The 16,091-nt window shown below is 62.6% G+C and overlaps 1 protein-coding gene across 1 annotated transcript; it reads left to right on the top strand.

Annotated features, from left to right (window-relative positions):
- The first annotated feature begins 614 nt into the window (after positions 1 to 614).
- On the top strand, positions 615 to 15,263 carry MXD4 (MAX dimerization protein 4). The gene is made up of 6 exons (XM_032492654.1): positions 615 to 826; positions 918 to 1,017; positions 4,603 to 4,632; positions 10,391 to 10,505; positions 11,537 to 11,699; positions 12,020 to 15,263. Exons 1-6 carry the CDS (start codon positions 763 to 765, stop codon positions 12,175 to 12,177), a joined length of 630 nt encoding a protein of 209 aa, XP_032348545.1. The 5' UTR covers positions 615 to 762; the 3' UTR covers positions 12,178 to 15,263.
- Positions 15,264 to 16,091: the final 828 nt, after the last annotated feature.

The following is a 16,091-nucleotide window of genomic DNA, read 5'->3' as shown; positions in this document are numbered from 1 at the left end:
AAGGCGGTCATTTTGCAGCCCCACGGGAGACCCCCGAGGAGACCGCAAGGTCCCGTGCTTCCTCTGAGCCAGTGTGGCAGCGGGTCCGAGGCTGGCACATTCCTGCGCACTGTATGCGCACGCGGCAGACCGGCCTGGCGCTCGCGACGCGCCCCGCGCCCTAACGGGCTCTCGCGCAGGGCCGGACGGCGGGCCGTCCCACCGCTCTCAGCTTCCTCTCGGCAACGCGTCCGGCCGCGGCGCCCTCATTGGCCGCGCGCCCTGCCGCCCGCCATTGGTCCTTGGAACCTATTTTACATAGACTGCTCTGGGCCAATCGGCACGCGGCGCCTACTTAACATGCACGCCGACCGCCAGTCAGCGAGCGCGGGGGCCGGGCCACCACGTGCTGTTGCTAAGCTTGGGCTTCTAAATTGTTACTACTGCGGCGAGCCTATCGGAAACAAGCTCCGCATCTGTCAACATTCTCGGTCCGGCCCGAGGCATTCGGCCGGTTCCCATTGGCCCCGGGCCGGCCCAACGCCCGCCCCCGGAGCCGGAGTGCCTACTTCCATTGGCTGAGCCGGCCGCCGCTCGCCCTTATGTGTCAATTTGAGGGCCCGAGGCGGAGGGTGGCGGCCGAGCGCGCAGGGAGTCCGCGGGAGTCGGGGAAGTGGGGCCGCCGGGCGCGCGGGGCGGGCGGCGAGCGGAGCCGGCCGGAGCGGGCCGGGCAGCGGCCGCCGCCGTCCCGGAACGCGCGCGGGCGGGCGGGCGGGCGGGAGGATGGAGCTGAACTCCCTGCTGATCCTGCTGGAGGCGGCCGAGTACCTGGAGCGCAGGGACCGAGGTAGCGCCCGCGCCCCTTTGTGCGCCGGGCCGCGGGCGGGCGGGCGGCGGGGCCGGGGCGGGGGCCCGCTGACCGCGCCGTCTCTCCGCAGAGGCCGAGCACGGCTACGCCTCGGTGCTGCCCTTCGACGGCGACTTCGCCAGGAAGAAAACAAAGGCGGCCGGCCTGGTGCGCAAGGCCCCGAACAACAGGTACCGCCCCTCGCGCGGCGCCCCCGCCCAGGCCTGGGGCCGGGGGCTTACGGCCCCCGAGCGCCCTCCCCCGGCCTGATCCCAGCCCGCAGCCGGGCCACCGCCGTACGCCCCGGCGGCCAGCCTGGAGGAGGAGGCGCGCCTGGGCCTCGGCAGCCCCTCCCGGCCGGCCCCGCCCGCGCCGTCGCCATCTTCCTGCGGGCCGCGCCTCCTCGGCCTCTCGCGTAAACAGTGCCACGCGTACAGCGCCCGCCGCCCGGGGTCTCGTCCCGCAGCCGCTCCCCGCCCCCGAGTTGTTCTGGACTTTTCCGGGCAGGAAAAAAGTTGTCAGGGTCGCAGGCCGTTGCCTTGCGGGTCTGGGGAAACTGAGGCGCCGTTCAGAGCAGCGTGGGGCTGCTCGCCCTGACCTCTGCTCGCCGCGGGTGGCTGGGCCGCATCTCTCCGACTGTCTCCAAGGGCCGAGCCCCGTTACTGGGCTGAGTCCCCGGACCCCAGGGGCCTGCACGAAGCAGACTCATGGAGGCCCTGCCCTGGGCCCCCACCGCTTGCACGGTGCCCACCGCTCCCACCCGGCCTCCTGGCACAAGTGAAACTCTAGCGGCCAGTGAAAGGGTCCCCTTCTTGGGGACAGAACTCCCTTTTTAAGGGGCCGGAAGAAGTCACAGACTGCTGTGCAGCAGCCCATCCTGCTGCCTGTTATCCCTTTCCTTCCCCGGGCTTTGGATCCAAGCTGTAGAAGCCTGAAGGCTGGGGTGCACGTGCCTGGGTGGGGAGTGAGGACCTTCAAGTAGGGCTCCCATGGGATTCTATTCTCCTGGCTGCCGTGGGACCGCAGCACACCTGGCACTGTCCAGGGGCCCACTTTGGCCCTGGACCATGTCACTAGGCTGGGAGCTGCACTTCCAGGGGGCTTTGGGGCCCCTTGGCAGAGGGTGCGGCTCATTCCTGTGGCCTGCTCATTTCTTGGGAAACAGAAAGGCTGGCACAAGGACCCATCCCCTGTGACGTCCTGGCGCCCTGGGCCTGGCAAGGAATTGATTGAGTCTCCATCTGCTCTGGTTGGACATGCCTCTGAGTCCCAGCCTCTGAGTCCCAGCCCCTGTTCCCCTTCTGGGGACAGTTTGGGAAAGGACATGCTCGCATCGGGGGACACCACTGTCACAGGCAGTCCTCAGTGAGCCAGCCAGGCCTTGCTGTCGGTGATCACTGTCCTACGCACCCTGCCACCCATGGAAAACTCTACGCTATGACCTTTTATTCCCACAGCATGAGGTACCCAAAGCCAATAACTAGAACCCCAAGTGAGATTCTCAGGCACATGCTAGCTAATGTTCACCCAACCTGGTGAAGGAGATGTTACTTTTATCTCCATTTTAGGGCTGAGGAAACTGTGGCATAGCGAGATTGAACTAGTAGCCTGGGGCCACCCTCCCACCTCTGGGACTCCTATTCAGAGGTGGGATCCTGGCCTCCTGCATTCTGCTGGGATGGAGATCTTATAGGCACCTGGGAGGGACAGAGAGGGTCTCCTGAGCCGGGATGCACCTCCTAGCTGCTCCTCTGGGTGGAGCCTGGCTCCCCTGGTGTTTCAGGCCCCACGCAGCTGTCCTGGCCCCACTGGGCCTTACCCATCCAGAGGATGAGGGGCCAGGGCAGAGCAGGGCCCAGAGGGTCCAGAACCTGGCTCGGCAGGGCAACTCCACACTGTGAGGCTCTGCGACCCCCTACGGAGAGGGAACGGGATGGGCTGTGCAGGGACCGGGATGAAGGGTGGCTGGTGGGACAGAAGGGCAGCATGTAGGGGAGACAGAGGCCCCCATGGTTGCCAGGGCTACAGGAACGGCTTCCGAGGGCCGTGGTTCAGCAGGAGGGGGCCAAGCCGGCCTGCCAGGGGTCCGGTCCTACAGGAAAGTGGGCAAAATGCCCTCCTCGAGGGACTGACATGGGGCAAACGGCAGTGCTGGGAACATGCTTAGCACAGCCCTGGCCAGGGGTTGCCTCCCTCCCCAGGCCACCGTGCTCCTGGGACCCAGGTGAGGAATCTTCCTATGAGGCTCCACAAGTGTCTGGACCAGGAAGGAGCTTCGAGAGGGTTCTGGGCCCCTCTGCATCCCCGGCTGCCAGAGCAGTGCCCCTTCCTCTAGGAGTGGGTCCAGTCCAGCCTGTGAGGGGCAGGTCGGCAGGCTCTGTCTACACTGGATAACTCTCACTAACCTGCACTTCCCTCACAAGTGAGCAGACCTGTAGACCTGAAGCATCAGGCTGCAGCTCAGGCCGGCAGGGAGCCTGATGGCTGTGCCCTCTCCTGGCCCTGGCCAGCCCTGGCACAGGTTCTGAGGCTCCTTGCCCAGCCCATGTGACCAGCAGGCCCTCGAGGCCCTGGAGCTTGGGTCTGGAGGCTCTCCCTGGCTGCACAGGTAGGCCTAGGAGCCTGCTGCCGTGGTGGGAGGAGGGGAAGCCATGGGCCCCACTTGGCTATGGTGGGACCACAAACCGTGGCAGGTGGCAGAGGCAGGCAAGATGGGCAGGCCCCAGGAGAAGGGACCAGAGACACCTACTCCCGAGTTCCTGGAGCAGGAGAGAGTGAGGGCAGGCAGGCAGAGGCCAGCAGAGGCTCCAGGAAGGAGTGAGAGGTAGGGGGCATGGGGCACAGGGCATGGTCTGGGGCGTGGACCCTTTGCCCACATGTGGGGTGTCCTGGGGAGGCCTAGGAGCCCTGGCTGGGTCTGCGGGATTCCTGCCTGGACTGGGAGGGTGACCTGGAACTGGATGCTTGGCTGCACTGCCTCCTTGTCCACTCCCTGTCCTGCAGGGCGAATGCTGTGGTACTCAGACTCTGTGCTCCTGTCTGGGGGGCCAGGCAGGCAGGGCTTGGGTAGCAGATGGGGCCACTGCCCCAGAGAGGCCAGTCCTGCCAGACCATGGTCCTGAAAGGAAGCAGAAGGGTCAGCCTGGTCTCCCCACTGGCCCAGGAAGCACCCGTCTTCAGTGTCTCAGAGGCCCCTTGTGGGCTGATCCCTCATGTGCCAGGGCCACTCTGTTCCCGGGTGTCCCCATGGATATGGTGGTTTGTAAGCGTGAACCCGACAGGGTGGGGCTGGTGTTCTAGCTGGTGATGGTGGGACAGGATGCCTGTGTGCTGAAGTCCTGGCCTCTGTGCTTACCTCTCCTTGACCTTCTGTGCCAGCCCAGGTGGCTTCCAGGACACCACTAGCCTCGGGGAGTAGGAAGCCAAGAAGGCAGGTGGCTCAGTGCCCAAGCAGCCCTGGGAGTACAGGGTGGGTCAGCCCCTGGACTGGCTACTGCGGCTCCTTGGGCCTCACCCTCCCCTTCTGAGGGGGACCCAGACCCTCCTGCTGGCTGGGCACCTCTGTGTGTTCTGTCTTTGTCACTGGGTGTGAGGTCCCCCAGTCTTTGGTCAGCAGCTGCTCACCTGCCCCAGCCCTCCCTGGCCTGGACCATTCTGGGGCCCAGCCCCTCCCCTTAACTGTCTGCAGGTTCCCAGACCCCTGGGCAGGGCCATCATTCCTGTGCTCTGGTGGTAGGGTGGTGAAGTGAACTCTGTCTTTCTGTCTCTCTAAACAGGTCTTCACACAATGAACTAGAAAAGCACAGGTAAGTGAGCTCCTGTCCCCCCACCTCCAGCTTCTAGCCGACTCCCTGCGTCTGTGCCCGTGCGTGGCTCACCGCACTGCCGGGCTGTGCCCTCGTCTTGGGAATGATCAGTCTTGACGGAAGCGGCCGGGCTCTGCTCTCAGGCATTCCCACACCAGAAGGAAGAAGTGGGGGGTCCAAGCCCTGCTCTTGGGAACTCAGCCTAGAGCCCAGAGCAAGGTGGGGGTCAGGAACTTGGGGCAGGGTCCCTTGTGCTGTGCTTCGGTCATGGCTGGCTGCCTGGAAGAGAAGCTCCAGCTGTTTTGGGGTGTCTGAGCCCTTTTAGGAGCAGCTCCTTAGCTCTTAGGATCAGCGTCCCACCAGGAAGTTTCGGCCCTCTTGGTCTGGGGCCCCCTGCACCCTGGGGCCTGCCTTCCCAGGAGTTCCCACTAGAGTCTTGCCTGCAGGCAGTGGGATGGGCAGCCAGTCCCAGGCCACCTGAGGCTGGTGGGAAGCTCTGGCCCGGGGCAGGATCCAAGGGAGTCCACTTGGTGCCCACCCATGGGCCACGGGGCCAAGTCCACTGCGGTCCTCCTGTCAGGAGTCGGGGGCTTGCAGTGAGAGGCAGGAGGGGCAGCACTGTCATCCCAGGAGGCTCCTCTCCAGCCCCGGTCTGCCCCGGGACCCTGCGTCTTCCCCTGCCGGCCTCCCTCCCCGGGCTGGCCCTGGCTTGGCTGCTCTGGCTGCAGGCCTCCCTCTGCAGCGGGGGTGAGGCATGGGCAGGTCAGCCCCTGTGGACAGGCGTCCTCATGGCTGATCCCAGCGGGCCACCAGGAGCTGTGGGTGGGGACAGAAGCCCCAGAGGCAGGAGCCCTGATGCCGGGGGGCGGGGGGATGACTCCCTGCGGAATGCCAGGCAGTGGCCTTGTCCTGACCATTGCTCCCTTCTGTGGAATGGGCCAGCTCTTCACTCCTTTCTTAGGCTGGAGTGGGGTGGAGTTGGGGTCTGCATGCAAGATGAGCTCTCCTGACCTGACCTGGAGCTTGGCCGCTCTCTGTGTCCCCACCCCCTGCATCTACGCCCACGGCAGCGCCAATTTCCGCTCCCCTGGGATTGGGGCCTCTGCTGGGCGGGCGCTGAGCAGGGACAGGACGCCGTGTTCCCTGGAGGAGCTGCACTTCCTGGACTACTCCTGTGCATTTGTGGGGTTCCTGAGAGACCATGGAGGTGGGGCAAGAGCATGGGCCCAGAGAGCCAGGCAGGCCCTGGGGTTGCTCCCAGGTCGGGGGAGACAGCCAGCCTTGAGTAGGACCAGCGGCCTGGGGGTGCTCTGGGGGAGGCTTCCCCGGGTGGTACCTGGGAGAACAGCCCCTCAGTGCAGCGGGGGATGATGGGGGAGGGTGGGTGGCAAGAGCATTGCAGCCTGCGGAGGAAGACAAAGGCTGGTCTTTGACCCCTGCAGCTGCCCCTTGACCCTGGCCTCCCAGAGCCTGTCCTGAGGCTGGGCCTTACGGGGCCCTTTTGAGATGCAGAGGTGGGGCAGGTGGGTAGCCTGGGGTATGTGTGCACTCTCCCCCAGCCCCATATGGGGGCTTCTGTTCCTGGGTGTGGACAGCCTTGAGAAGCACACAGTCCTGGAGCTTGGGACCCTGTTGGGGACCTCAGTCATGGCCGTACCTGTGGCTGCCTGATGCTGATGCCGGATGCTCCTGGCTGCTGGCCACAGGAAGGGCTGTGTGCTGTCCCAAGGAAGGAAGGAAGCTGGGTCACCTGGCTGGCCCCCCGGGAGGCAGGCCCTGGACACCGCCTTCCCTGGAGGCGTGCCTCATAGGGCCTGCGGGTCTTCCCTTCATCAGCAGCTCTGAGCCGGTGGCCACCCCTAGGCCCACCCTGACCTCTCGTTCCCCTCCCTGTCCTCCCATGCAGACAGCAGCTCCAGCGGGTCTGCTTGGGCCAGCGCTCAGCTATGGACCCTGGGGGACTTGGGGTCTTGAGGCCACGTGTTCCTTGGCAGGATGACCCCTCCTCAGCCCAGCTCCAAGCTTTAGCTTCTGAGTGTGGGTCTGGAGGGGCCCTCAGCTGAGCCCCTGCTCACCTCTTCCCAGCACAGGAATGGTCACCGAGGTCCTGAGTGGACCCTTCTGAGGAAGGCCTGCCTCGCAGGTACTCCTGCCTGCCTGATGCAGCCACGCGAGGCCTTGTGAGCCTCCCAACAACTAGGAAATACAGGGGAGCTGCCTTGCTCCCCATCCCACCTGCTGAGGAACCACTGATTGAAGCGCGGCCTGGGGAGGTTCAGAGTGTGGCTCTGCCAGACCCTGCCTCTCCGGTGCTGTGGGATCTGGCCCGGGAGCACTGGGTCCTGTTCTCGGGAGCTGAGGGCTTTTGGTGAAAAGCTGGCTAGGGCCGGCGTCAAGGGCTGGGCTGTGGGCAGCCGCTGGAGGCAGGAGCTGCTATTAACACGATTGCAGTGATTCCCATAGGCAGGTTCTGCCTTCTGAATCCACACAGGTTCCTTCAGGAAGCGTGGGTTTTCAAAGCTCCCAGGAATGCTGGGCGCAGCCATGGGGTGCTGGCGGAGGGCCTGGGGCACTGTAGCAGCTTCAGAGGAGGGCTTAGCGAGAGCCCAGTGTAGCTGCAGGTCCTTGGCACCCCATCCAGCTCTCGGGAGGTGTTGGGGATGCCCACTCCCCACAGGGATGGGGCCCTGGGGCTCAGAAGGGCAGGGCTCCTCAGCTAGCCCTTGGCAGAGCAGGGTTCCCAGCCCTGCAGTCCTGGCTGGGTGCTCTTCTGGGGGTTGGCTGGGCATGGCATCCAGTGTTGAACGTGGCACGGATGTAGTCCAGCGTCCTCTCTGCCTCTTGAGAAGCCTCTGCTTTTTTATTTCTGAAGCAGTCTGTTCATGTACGACGCTGATGCTCTGGACCTCCCTGTGCCCACCCCAGAGACAGTGTCTTAGGCAGCTGGGAGGCCAAGGCTGCGTCCTCCTCCTCCACATGGGTACCGAAGGGTAGGGGCAGGACCTTGCTACCTGCTGTTTACTAACTTGACCTTTCCCCTGACCCCACGTGAGTGCTGTCCACCTGTGTCTGCGTTCTCCTCGCCCCTCATCCTGGTGTCCACACAGGACATGTGGCTGTACTGCAGGGTTCTTAGTGACGGCCCCCTGGGAAACACAGACGGGGCTGCAGCCTGCTGGGTCTGGTGCTGGGGGTTAGGTTTATGGGACCAAAACCCTAGAAGCAGAATTGCTGGTCGAGGGTTTGAGTCGCCCTGGTGGCCCTTCAGAACTGCTGTCCCGAGTGCTCTCCCACCAAGGAAGCTGGAGCTGACCCGCTGGCCAGCCCGACGGCTAGGCACACCTTTCCATTTCAGCCCAAACTAGCGTCTCCTTGGTGAGCTTCCCAGTTTCCTAGAGCACTGTGAGGTGCAGCCAATTTTGTGTTGGATTAGCTGTTTGTGTTCTGCAACTTGCCTGTTTGTGTCCGTTGCCCGTTTACACGTTAAAATGTTCCTCTTTTTGTTTTTGATGTATGAGCTCAAATGTCATAAGTACTAGTTATTTGTCTGTTACGTGTTTGCAGATATTTTCCTGCTGTTATTTGTCTTTTAGCTGTGTTTTTTCTTTCTTGTACAAATGTGTTTTTTTACTGTAAAAGTAACGTGGGGTTTTTTAGCATAGAAGATACCAAAAAAAAAAAAAAAAAGCCAAAGCCAAAGAAATAAACGTTGCTAATCACGTCACCTGGAGACACATGCTTCCTGCGCTTCATTGTGTCCTGCTGAGTCTCTCGTGTGTGTCTGCTGCTTGATTATTTGGAATTTCCTTGGGTCACTTGTCACATAGGTGGTTTTATATTTTTACATAGGTGGGCTGACTGTCTTCACTTACGTTCATGACATGAAAATGTAGAACACACTAAAACGATGGTGCAGCTGTCCCCGGGCGGTGGAATTTGGGGGTACTTTTCGTTTGTTTTTTTTCCCGCTTGATTTGCATTTTCTAGTGTTCTGCAAAGATCGCATACTGCATATGTACCCAAATGGTAGATTGTGAGAACTGCCATTTGCTATAGACCCAGTGGGCCAGCACCTCCACTTGTGAACTTAGTGCAGGTGGCAGGTTGGAGGGCCGTCGGGAGGGGGTCTCTGATCAGCGAGCTGTCCTTGAGTACAGAGCGCTGTTTGCTGGTGCAGCTCCGGGCTGCCTGCCCCACAGTTCTTGCACCTTGGAGGTGAGGGGCTGAGGGTCTCGGATTCTGGGGGGCTGTGCGGATTCTGGCATGTCCCTTCCCCAGCCCTGTGTGTGTGTGGAGTTAGGGCTCCTCTCTGAAGGTTCTGTGGCTTTAAGACAGAGCCTGGAGCTGGCTCTGAACGCAGGTCCCCGGGGCCCAGGTCTGTGTGGCCTGGTGGCAGAGCACAGCCTGTTTCATGTCCTGGAAGTTCTTTCTAAGGCCTAACTGGAGTTCACCTGGAGAAGTCTAGGCCTCGGGTGCCATGGGCTGAGGTGCCAGGTGGGGAGGTACTTAGTTAGTGGGAGGGTGCCCTGTGGACGTGGGTGGCAGACTTTTGTCCACGGTCGCAGCATGGTCAGCCCTCCTCTTCTGGGGTGGGGCTGTTATCACTGCTTTGCAGATGGGCTCCTGCCCCACACCAGCTGTCCCCTCCTTCCCTGTGTTTCGGGGACCCCCTCTGTCCAAAGGAATTGCCCATCCATGCCCTCTTCCCTCCCAAAAGCTAGGGGATTCTGGATTTTCTGGGGCTTTGGAATGTATGGATGTAAAGGTCGAACCACCAGGGTTGGCACCCGCTGGGGGAAGGAGCCTGTGCTGGCACTGGTGATGCAGGGCCATTGGACAGCGGGTTGTCAGAGCCTCAAAGAGAAGCCCCCTGCCCCATGTCCTTGGGGTTCCCCTCCCGGTTCCTGAGAGCAGCCTGAGCAGAGCATCTCCGCTTGGAGACCACTTGGGCAGCCTGCAGGGGCCCCAGTGGGACACATGGATATGGCTGAGCCCCGGACCATCAGTGAGCTTTGGGGGTGAGCCTTAGCTGCACCCTCTGATCCCCGCCAGCCTTCCCCCCAGATGAAAGGAGCCAGGGAAGGAGGGCAGATGCATGTCACGGCTCCTTGCCTGAGGCCCCTACTGTGAGCAAACGCCATTCGAGTCTCCCGGTTCCGGTTTCGTGGGGAAACTGCACTCATCTGCAAGGACACAAGGACAAAAATCTAGAACAAAGCAGTTTCCCAAGGGATCCCAAACTCAGGTGGAGGGGCTTGTCTGTGGCCCTCCCTGGGTTGGATGGAGTTATGCTTCTGTGGTGACGAGAGTGACCTGCACTTAGCAAGGTGGGGGATGGAAATCTTGTCTGGGGCCCCCTGGATCTCCTGGAGAGCCTGACCAGCACGTGCGCCTCTCCTCCCGCCACGTTGCCCCCCCACTCCTGAACTTCACTGCAGAGGGTGGGGACAGTGGGGTGAGCTGGGGTTCTTAGGGCCTGGCTGTAGCACTCTGAGGCTCTTGGGGGCCTTGGTGGGCTGGCTGGTCACACGGGCTGGGCTTCCAGAGGGCTGTGGGTGCCAGGCTGCTCCAGGGGGCTGGGAGAGCTGCTAGCCAGGCTGGGAGGGGAGCCCCAGAGAGGACCCTCGGCAGGTCCGTGCAGGAGTCTGGCTGGTCACCTCCCACCCTCCCCCAGGCCTCTCTGGCTGCTCCACTGCAACGTCATTGCCCCCACAGGCTGAGCCGTCCTGCCTGACTGTTCTGCCTCTGTTTCTTTCAGACGAGCCAAACTCAGGCTCTACCTGGAGCAGCTCAAGCAGTTGGTGCCCCTGGGCCCTGACAGCACCCGCCATACCACGCTGAGCCTCCTGAAACGTGCCAAGATGCACATCAAGGTGAGCCGTGTTGCGCCCCCGCCTCCACCCCAACACCTCGGCTGACCCCAGCCAGTTCCCGTGCACCCTGGGGGAGTGGCCAGAGGGCCTGCCTGTGGGGTGGGGAGCCGCCCAGCAGATGCACAGTGGGAGCCGGGGGTCTCCAGCGGTTGAGGGCACAGCAGCAGGAGTTGCTGAGGGTCAAGGTAGTGGCAGGCACAGGGTGGGTTTTGTGGGGTGGGAGTGGGAGGTGGTGGTGGGTTGCAGATTGCCCCTGCTGGGCCCCAGGCTGAAGGGGCAGCAGGTGGAGGGAAGAGTTGGGTGGGAGGGGAGGGAGGGGGTTCCTTTGATGCGGTTTTTGGGAGGCCAGTGGGAAGCAGGTGGCCCTGAGGTGGGGAGTTTCTAGGGGCAGAGTAGGAGTTGATCTCCAGGGGTGGCAGTGAGGTGTGGGCCGAGGGAGACGTTGCCTAGGCTGGGCCCCTGAGGCCTTGAGACTGAGACCTGCTGGTTTGGGGGTCTTGTGACACTTGGGCCACGAGGGTGGGTCTCAGTCCTCCCCTCACCCTGCAGAGGTTTGGGCTCCCCCAGGCAGGGTGGCAGGAGCTTTGATGGGGCACAGCGGGGGCCCGGGGGCCCTCACAGAGCAGGCATCATCTCAGTGCCCAGGAAGGTGTGGAGCAGGTGAGGGGGAGGGCGCGGCTCTGCAGCGCAGGCTGGGCAGCCAGATTGTGCAGGAAGAGCCACTGTGGGGAGGACTGTCGGGAGGGGATGTCAGCCCAGGGCTGGGCGGGCGGCACTGTTCCAGGGCTTCAGGCCCACGTGTGACTTGGCTTGGCCGAGCTGGCTAGTGGTTGTGGGCCTTGTGAAGCTGGTCAGCAGACACAGAGCACAGGGCTGGAAGGTGACACCTAGTATGACCGCTTGGTAGAGGGGAGAAGGGGGTGCATTAGGCCATGGTGGGGGATGGGGAACCTATTCTGGCCTCTGTGCCCTAGTGTGGGTCCTGGTGTGGGGAGGGTGCCCCACCCCCGTCATAGCTCCCCTGCCCCCAGAAACTGGAGGAGCAGGACCGCCGGGCACTGAGCATCAAGGAGCAGCTGCAGCGGGAGCACCGCTTCCTGAAGCGGCGCCTGGAGCAGCTGTCGGTGCAGAGCCTGGAGCGCGTGCGCACAGACAGCACAGGTTCTGCCGTCTCCACCGACGACTCAGAGCAAGGTGGGGACGTGGGCACAGCCCTTACAGTCCTTTGGGTGCAGGCTTTGTGCAGCCCTTGGTGGGAAACTGGGCAGGGCGGCAGCCTGGGGCGGGGGTGGGGCGAAAGCAGTGGGCAGCTGGTGCCCGTGTTACGGCGCGTTCCCAGCACTTCGGAGTGCCCTGCGTGAGGTGGCAGAGTGGCGGGGATGAGGACTGGGAGGCACAGAGGCCCTGTGGCCTGCGCCCAGGAGGGCCAGAGCTGGGCTCGGGCTGGGCAGTGTGCTTCCGAAGCCCTGGCTGGCGCCCTCGCCATGTCTGACCCCCTCCTCCGTTCTCCCCAGAAGTGGACGTAGAGGGCATGGAGTTTGGCCCCGGTGAGCTGGACAGCGTTGGCAGCGGCAGTGACGTGGATGACCACTGCAGCCTGCAGAGTGGCGGCGGCAGTGACGGCGGCTTCGGGCCCCCCTGCAGGCGGCCTGGCCACCCTGGCCTCTTGTAGGCCCTGCCCTCTGCTCCTTGGCCCGTCTGCCCGCCTGGCCAAGTGTGTCTGCCCTCCAGTCCTTGAAAGCCTCTCCACGGGCCCACTGCTGTGCCATTCTGGAAGCTCCAGCTGCCACCCGGGCTGCCTGCCTCCGCCCACCTGCTGGTCAGGGCCTGCCGCGCCGCCCGCTCCTCCCGCCTGGGCAGGGACCCTCCAGGAGGCGGGCCGGCTGCCACGGCCCGGAGCCCAGCATACCGCCCACGGTCTGTTCTCAGATTCCTAATCATTCCAGAAGTATTAAATATCATTGCTGCAAACCTCGGCGGGCGCCGTGTGAGGGGCTTAATGACCACCACGGGGAGCTCAGACCCCCTCCCCGGATCCCAGGAGAAAAGAATGGACTGAGGAAAGAAGGAAGGCGTGGCTCTCCGTCCGTCCGTCTATCCATCTGTCGGTCCACGTAGGCTCCTGAGGCGTGGACAGAGGGATCCGTGAAGGGCGGGACTCGGGTGAGCAGCCTGGGGCAGGTGGGTGGAGGGGACCTTTGCACCCGCAGGTGTCAGGAGCTGGGGCTGGGCTCCCAGGGGCTGCCAGGCCACCCCATTCCAAGCTGGGTGGCTTCTGCTCTGTTGTTAGATCCCGCAGATACACGCACGCACGCGCCTAGGCACACACGCCTGCCCGCACACACATGCACACATGTAGACACGTGGTCACTGGACCCAGAGGTCCCGGGGGCTCAGAGAGCACATGTCCTTGGGGCCTTCAGGGGTCAGATGGGCAAATGCTGGCCCCTGGCCTGTGCCTGGATCCCCCTCCAACCCCTGGCTCACCTGCCCAGTCTGTACAGGGAGGGGGACTTCTCCTCCCAGCAGGGGCTGAGGAGTGCTGGGGGCAGGGGTTGAAACCACTGGGTCCTCAGAGGGCTCTCTCATCTCCCTTAAAAACAAAAAAACAAAACAAAACATTGTTGCACTGCCTAGCAGCCCAGAACAGGGCTCCCGGGAGAGAAGCTTTTCCCCAAAAAACAAGAGAGAGATGTTTTCAAAAGAAGGAAGAGCTCTAGAGACTCCCGGCCAAGTGCTGTCGGTGGTGCCGCCTGCTTCCTGTACAAGATTTTTCTACTCTATTTTCCTAGCCGTCCTTGCGTCCTTGTTTGCTGAGGGGTGGGAGCGACCCAGCGTCTCAGGGACTTGTCCGTCTGTCACCGTCGTCCAAGTGTGCCTTGTGTCCTGTGTGTGGCCCCACCCCGACCACCACCACCAGCATCTCCATGTGGCTCACGGGATGCCCCACCTGCCCCACAGGTGCCCTCCTGGGCTCCTCGCCGTGGGCAGCCCCTCCTGGCAGCCAGGGCTTCCTGGGAGTGAGACGGCCAGGCCAGGTCAGGTGGGGGCTGTGTGACAGCAGGGCTGCTTTCTGTCACCTGGCGGGAGGGGCCGTGCTCTTTGCCCCCCGCCCCCCACTGTGCTGCTTGGCCTCTGGTCAGTGGCCTGCTACCCAGAGAAATAAGTTCTTCCCTGTACCCAGCTCGAACCCTCCCTTCTCCTCTGGGGGCAAGGGCTCCAGATTTCAAACATTGGCAGCTGCTGAAGACAACCGCTCACCCCGGGTGGTCAGGCCTGGGCATTAGGAGGCTTCTCCTGGCCTTTTGTTCTCAAAATCCTTGTCCCCGGGGACCACAGAGCAATATTCGGGTGGCAGGGCTGTGGGGCTGACCCACAGCAGTGTCTGCTCCCCTCTCTGGTGCATTGTAACCAATTTCCAGATCGTGGGGGTTAAATTTTGTGTTTCTCTTTGGTCATGCAGATGGATACCCCAGGGTGGGTGGCCTGATGAGGCAGAAAGAGGTTCCTGGGGACAGCTCTGGCATAGGACCTGCCCTACCGGGGCCTGGGATGGCTGTGGAGAGCAGGCTTGTAGGGGGACAGTGCATGGAGTTGGGAGACCACCACATGTTGTGCTGGTGGTTGCAAGGAAAACTGTTCTGTCAGCATCTCCTTCCAGCTCCGATGGGGTCTGTAGTGCCCAGAAGGGGCCTCTCCCATCTGCCTGAGCATGCCCACCAAGTGTTTCTGGCAAGGACCCCAAAACCGTCTGGGCAGGGCAGGAACACCTGTGTGTAAGAGCCTGCTGTAGGAGACCCAGCTGTAGGCCTCTGGGATGGTCTGTGTCCTGGATTCTTAAAGCATCAGCTCTCTAACCACCCCACCCCTAACACCTGGGGGAGGTTCTGCTCCCACCTCTGGCCAGCAGAGTCCTGCCCAGGTGACCAGCTGTGTCCTTCAGTTGGCCTTCTGGCAGCTTAGCCCATGGCTTCTCACACCCCAGTTCCCATGTGGACCAGGGAGTTGGCCTCACTGGCCCTCCTCGAGGTGCTGGGGTCCCGCTAACACTCCCCACCACCAGCAGACACCAGCAAGGGTCTGGTGCTAGAGCTGCTCACACACTTGGCCCCTGCTGGTGGCCACAGGGACCCAGAGGATTGTTGTGGGGTCTGTGGAAAGCAAACGTGACCAGAATAGTGCCACTTGGGGTGCCTGCACCCTCTCTCTGTGTGCCCTCCCACACCCATGTGGGCCAGTGTGGCACTTGGCGGCTGAGATCCTGGAACCCCAGGCTCAGGTTGGGGCCCGCATCCTCACTGTGAGGCGGCCCCCACCCTCAGTGCAGGCCCAGCTGGCTGGGGAGGTTGCCAGTGCAGATTAGGTCTCAGAAGCCCGGTGCCCAGGCCTGCTCTCCTGGGGCAGACAGAGCCATGCACCTATTTCTCTGAGGGCCCCCACCATCCTGTCTGCCCCAGACAGTCCCCATCTGCTGGTTGAGGCAGCTTCCCCCACCCCTGCCAGTCTCTCTCTGGGAGCTGACCTGGAGTCCCCTCCCCACCACTGGGCACACAGGACTCCAACCCCCTGGCCATGTTTAGGGCACTAGGGCAGGTTCTGTGCCAGAGTCTGGGGCGGCTGGGGGCCTGGTGCTGGCCAGGTGGGCACGTTACAAGATCCTCGCAGGAGAGAGATGGGCCACCCACCCACCTGCTCGCCAGGAGGGACTGTGCTGTACCATTCTGTCTTTGTAACATAAATACAGATTTTTATACCTCACCTCTCTGGCTTCTAGTTCTTTCCATCACTGCGTTTTGCTCCCCTCCCCTCAGCCTCCATAGGGAGGTCCTCACCACCCTGCCCACAGCATCTGCTTTCTGGGCTAGCCAGCCGCCGCGACCCCACCATCACAGCTGCCTCCCTGGACGGTCACACCTGGAGATGAAGGTTGGGGTTGAGGTGGCAGCCACCCCCACCCTCACCTGTTTTCCAAGCCTATTGCTGCCAGCCTCAGGCTTCACCCTGGCTCTGGGGCTCATGGGGCTCTGTGCCAGCCAGGCGTCTCTTGTCAGGTGCCCTCAGCCCACCTCCGTGTGCCCGTGCCCTTTGTGCACAGCAGCTGCTGGCTCTCAGGGCTTCACAGCAAGAAGCCCTCCTTGGACCTGTCCTCAGGGACCCTGGAACGTCCTGCTGTGCAGGGTTGGGGGTGAGATGGCATCGCCCCAGAAGAGGGCATCAGGGGAGGAAGTGCCCACCTTGAGTACCAGGAACTGGGGACCAGAATGGGGCTCTCCTGAGAGCCCGGGGCTGCCATGGTGGGCAAGCCACAGCATGTTGAGGTGGCTCAGTGAGACCTACTGGTGGGTTTTGGGGTGTCTGTGGGAGAGAACCTACAGGGACCCAGGGGGAATCAGTTCCCCCACCCTCCCCCAGCCGGAAGCAGTCCTCTGGCCTTGTACCTGTGTGAGCCCCCCAGGGACATCTCTAGAAAAGAAGGGAATTCCTACTGGGAGTGCAGCTCAGCCCTTGAGCTGAGGGACTGGGCATGAATGTACGCGGGGGTATTTGAATTCCCAATATTCCTATGATTTTAAATCATCCCTTTTT

The sequence above is a fragment of the Camelus ferus genome, chromosome 2 (assembly GCF_009834535.1).
Source record: "Camelus ferus isolate YT-003-E chromosome 2, BCGSAC_Cfer_1.0, whole genome shotgun sequence".
Classification (NCBI taxonomy): Eukaryota; Metazoa; Chordata; class Mammalia; order Artiodactyla; family Camelidae; genus Camelus; species Camelus ferus.
Note: the sequence above shows the minus strand (reverse complement) of the source record. Positions and strands in the feature narration are given on the sequence as shown.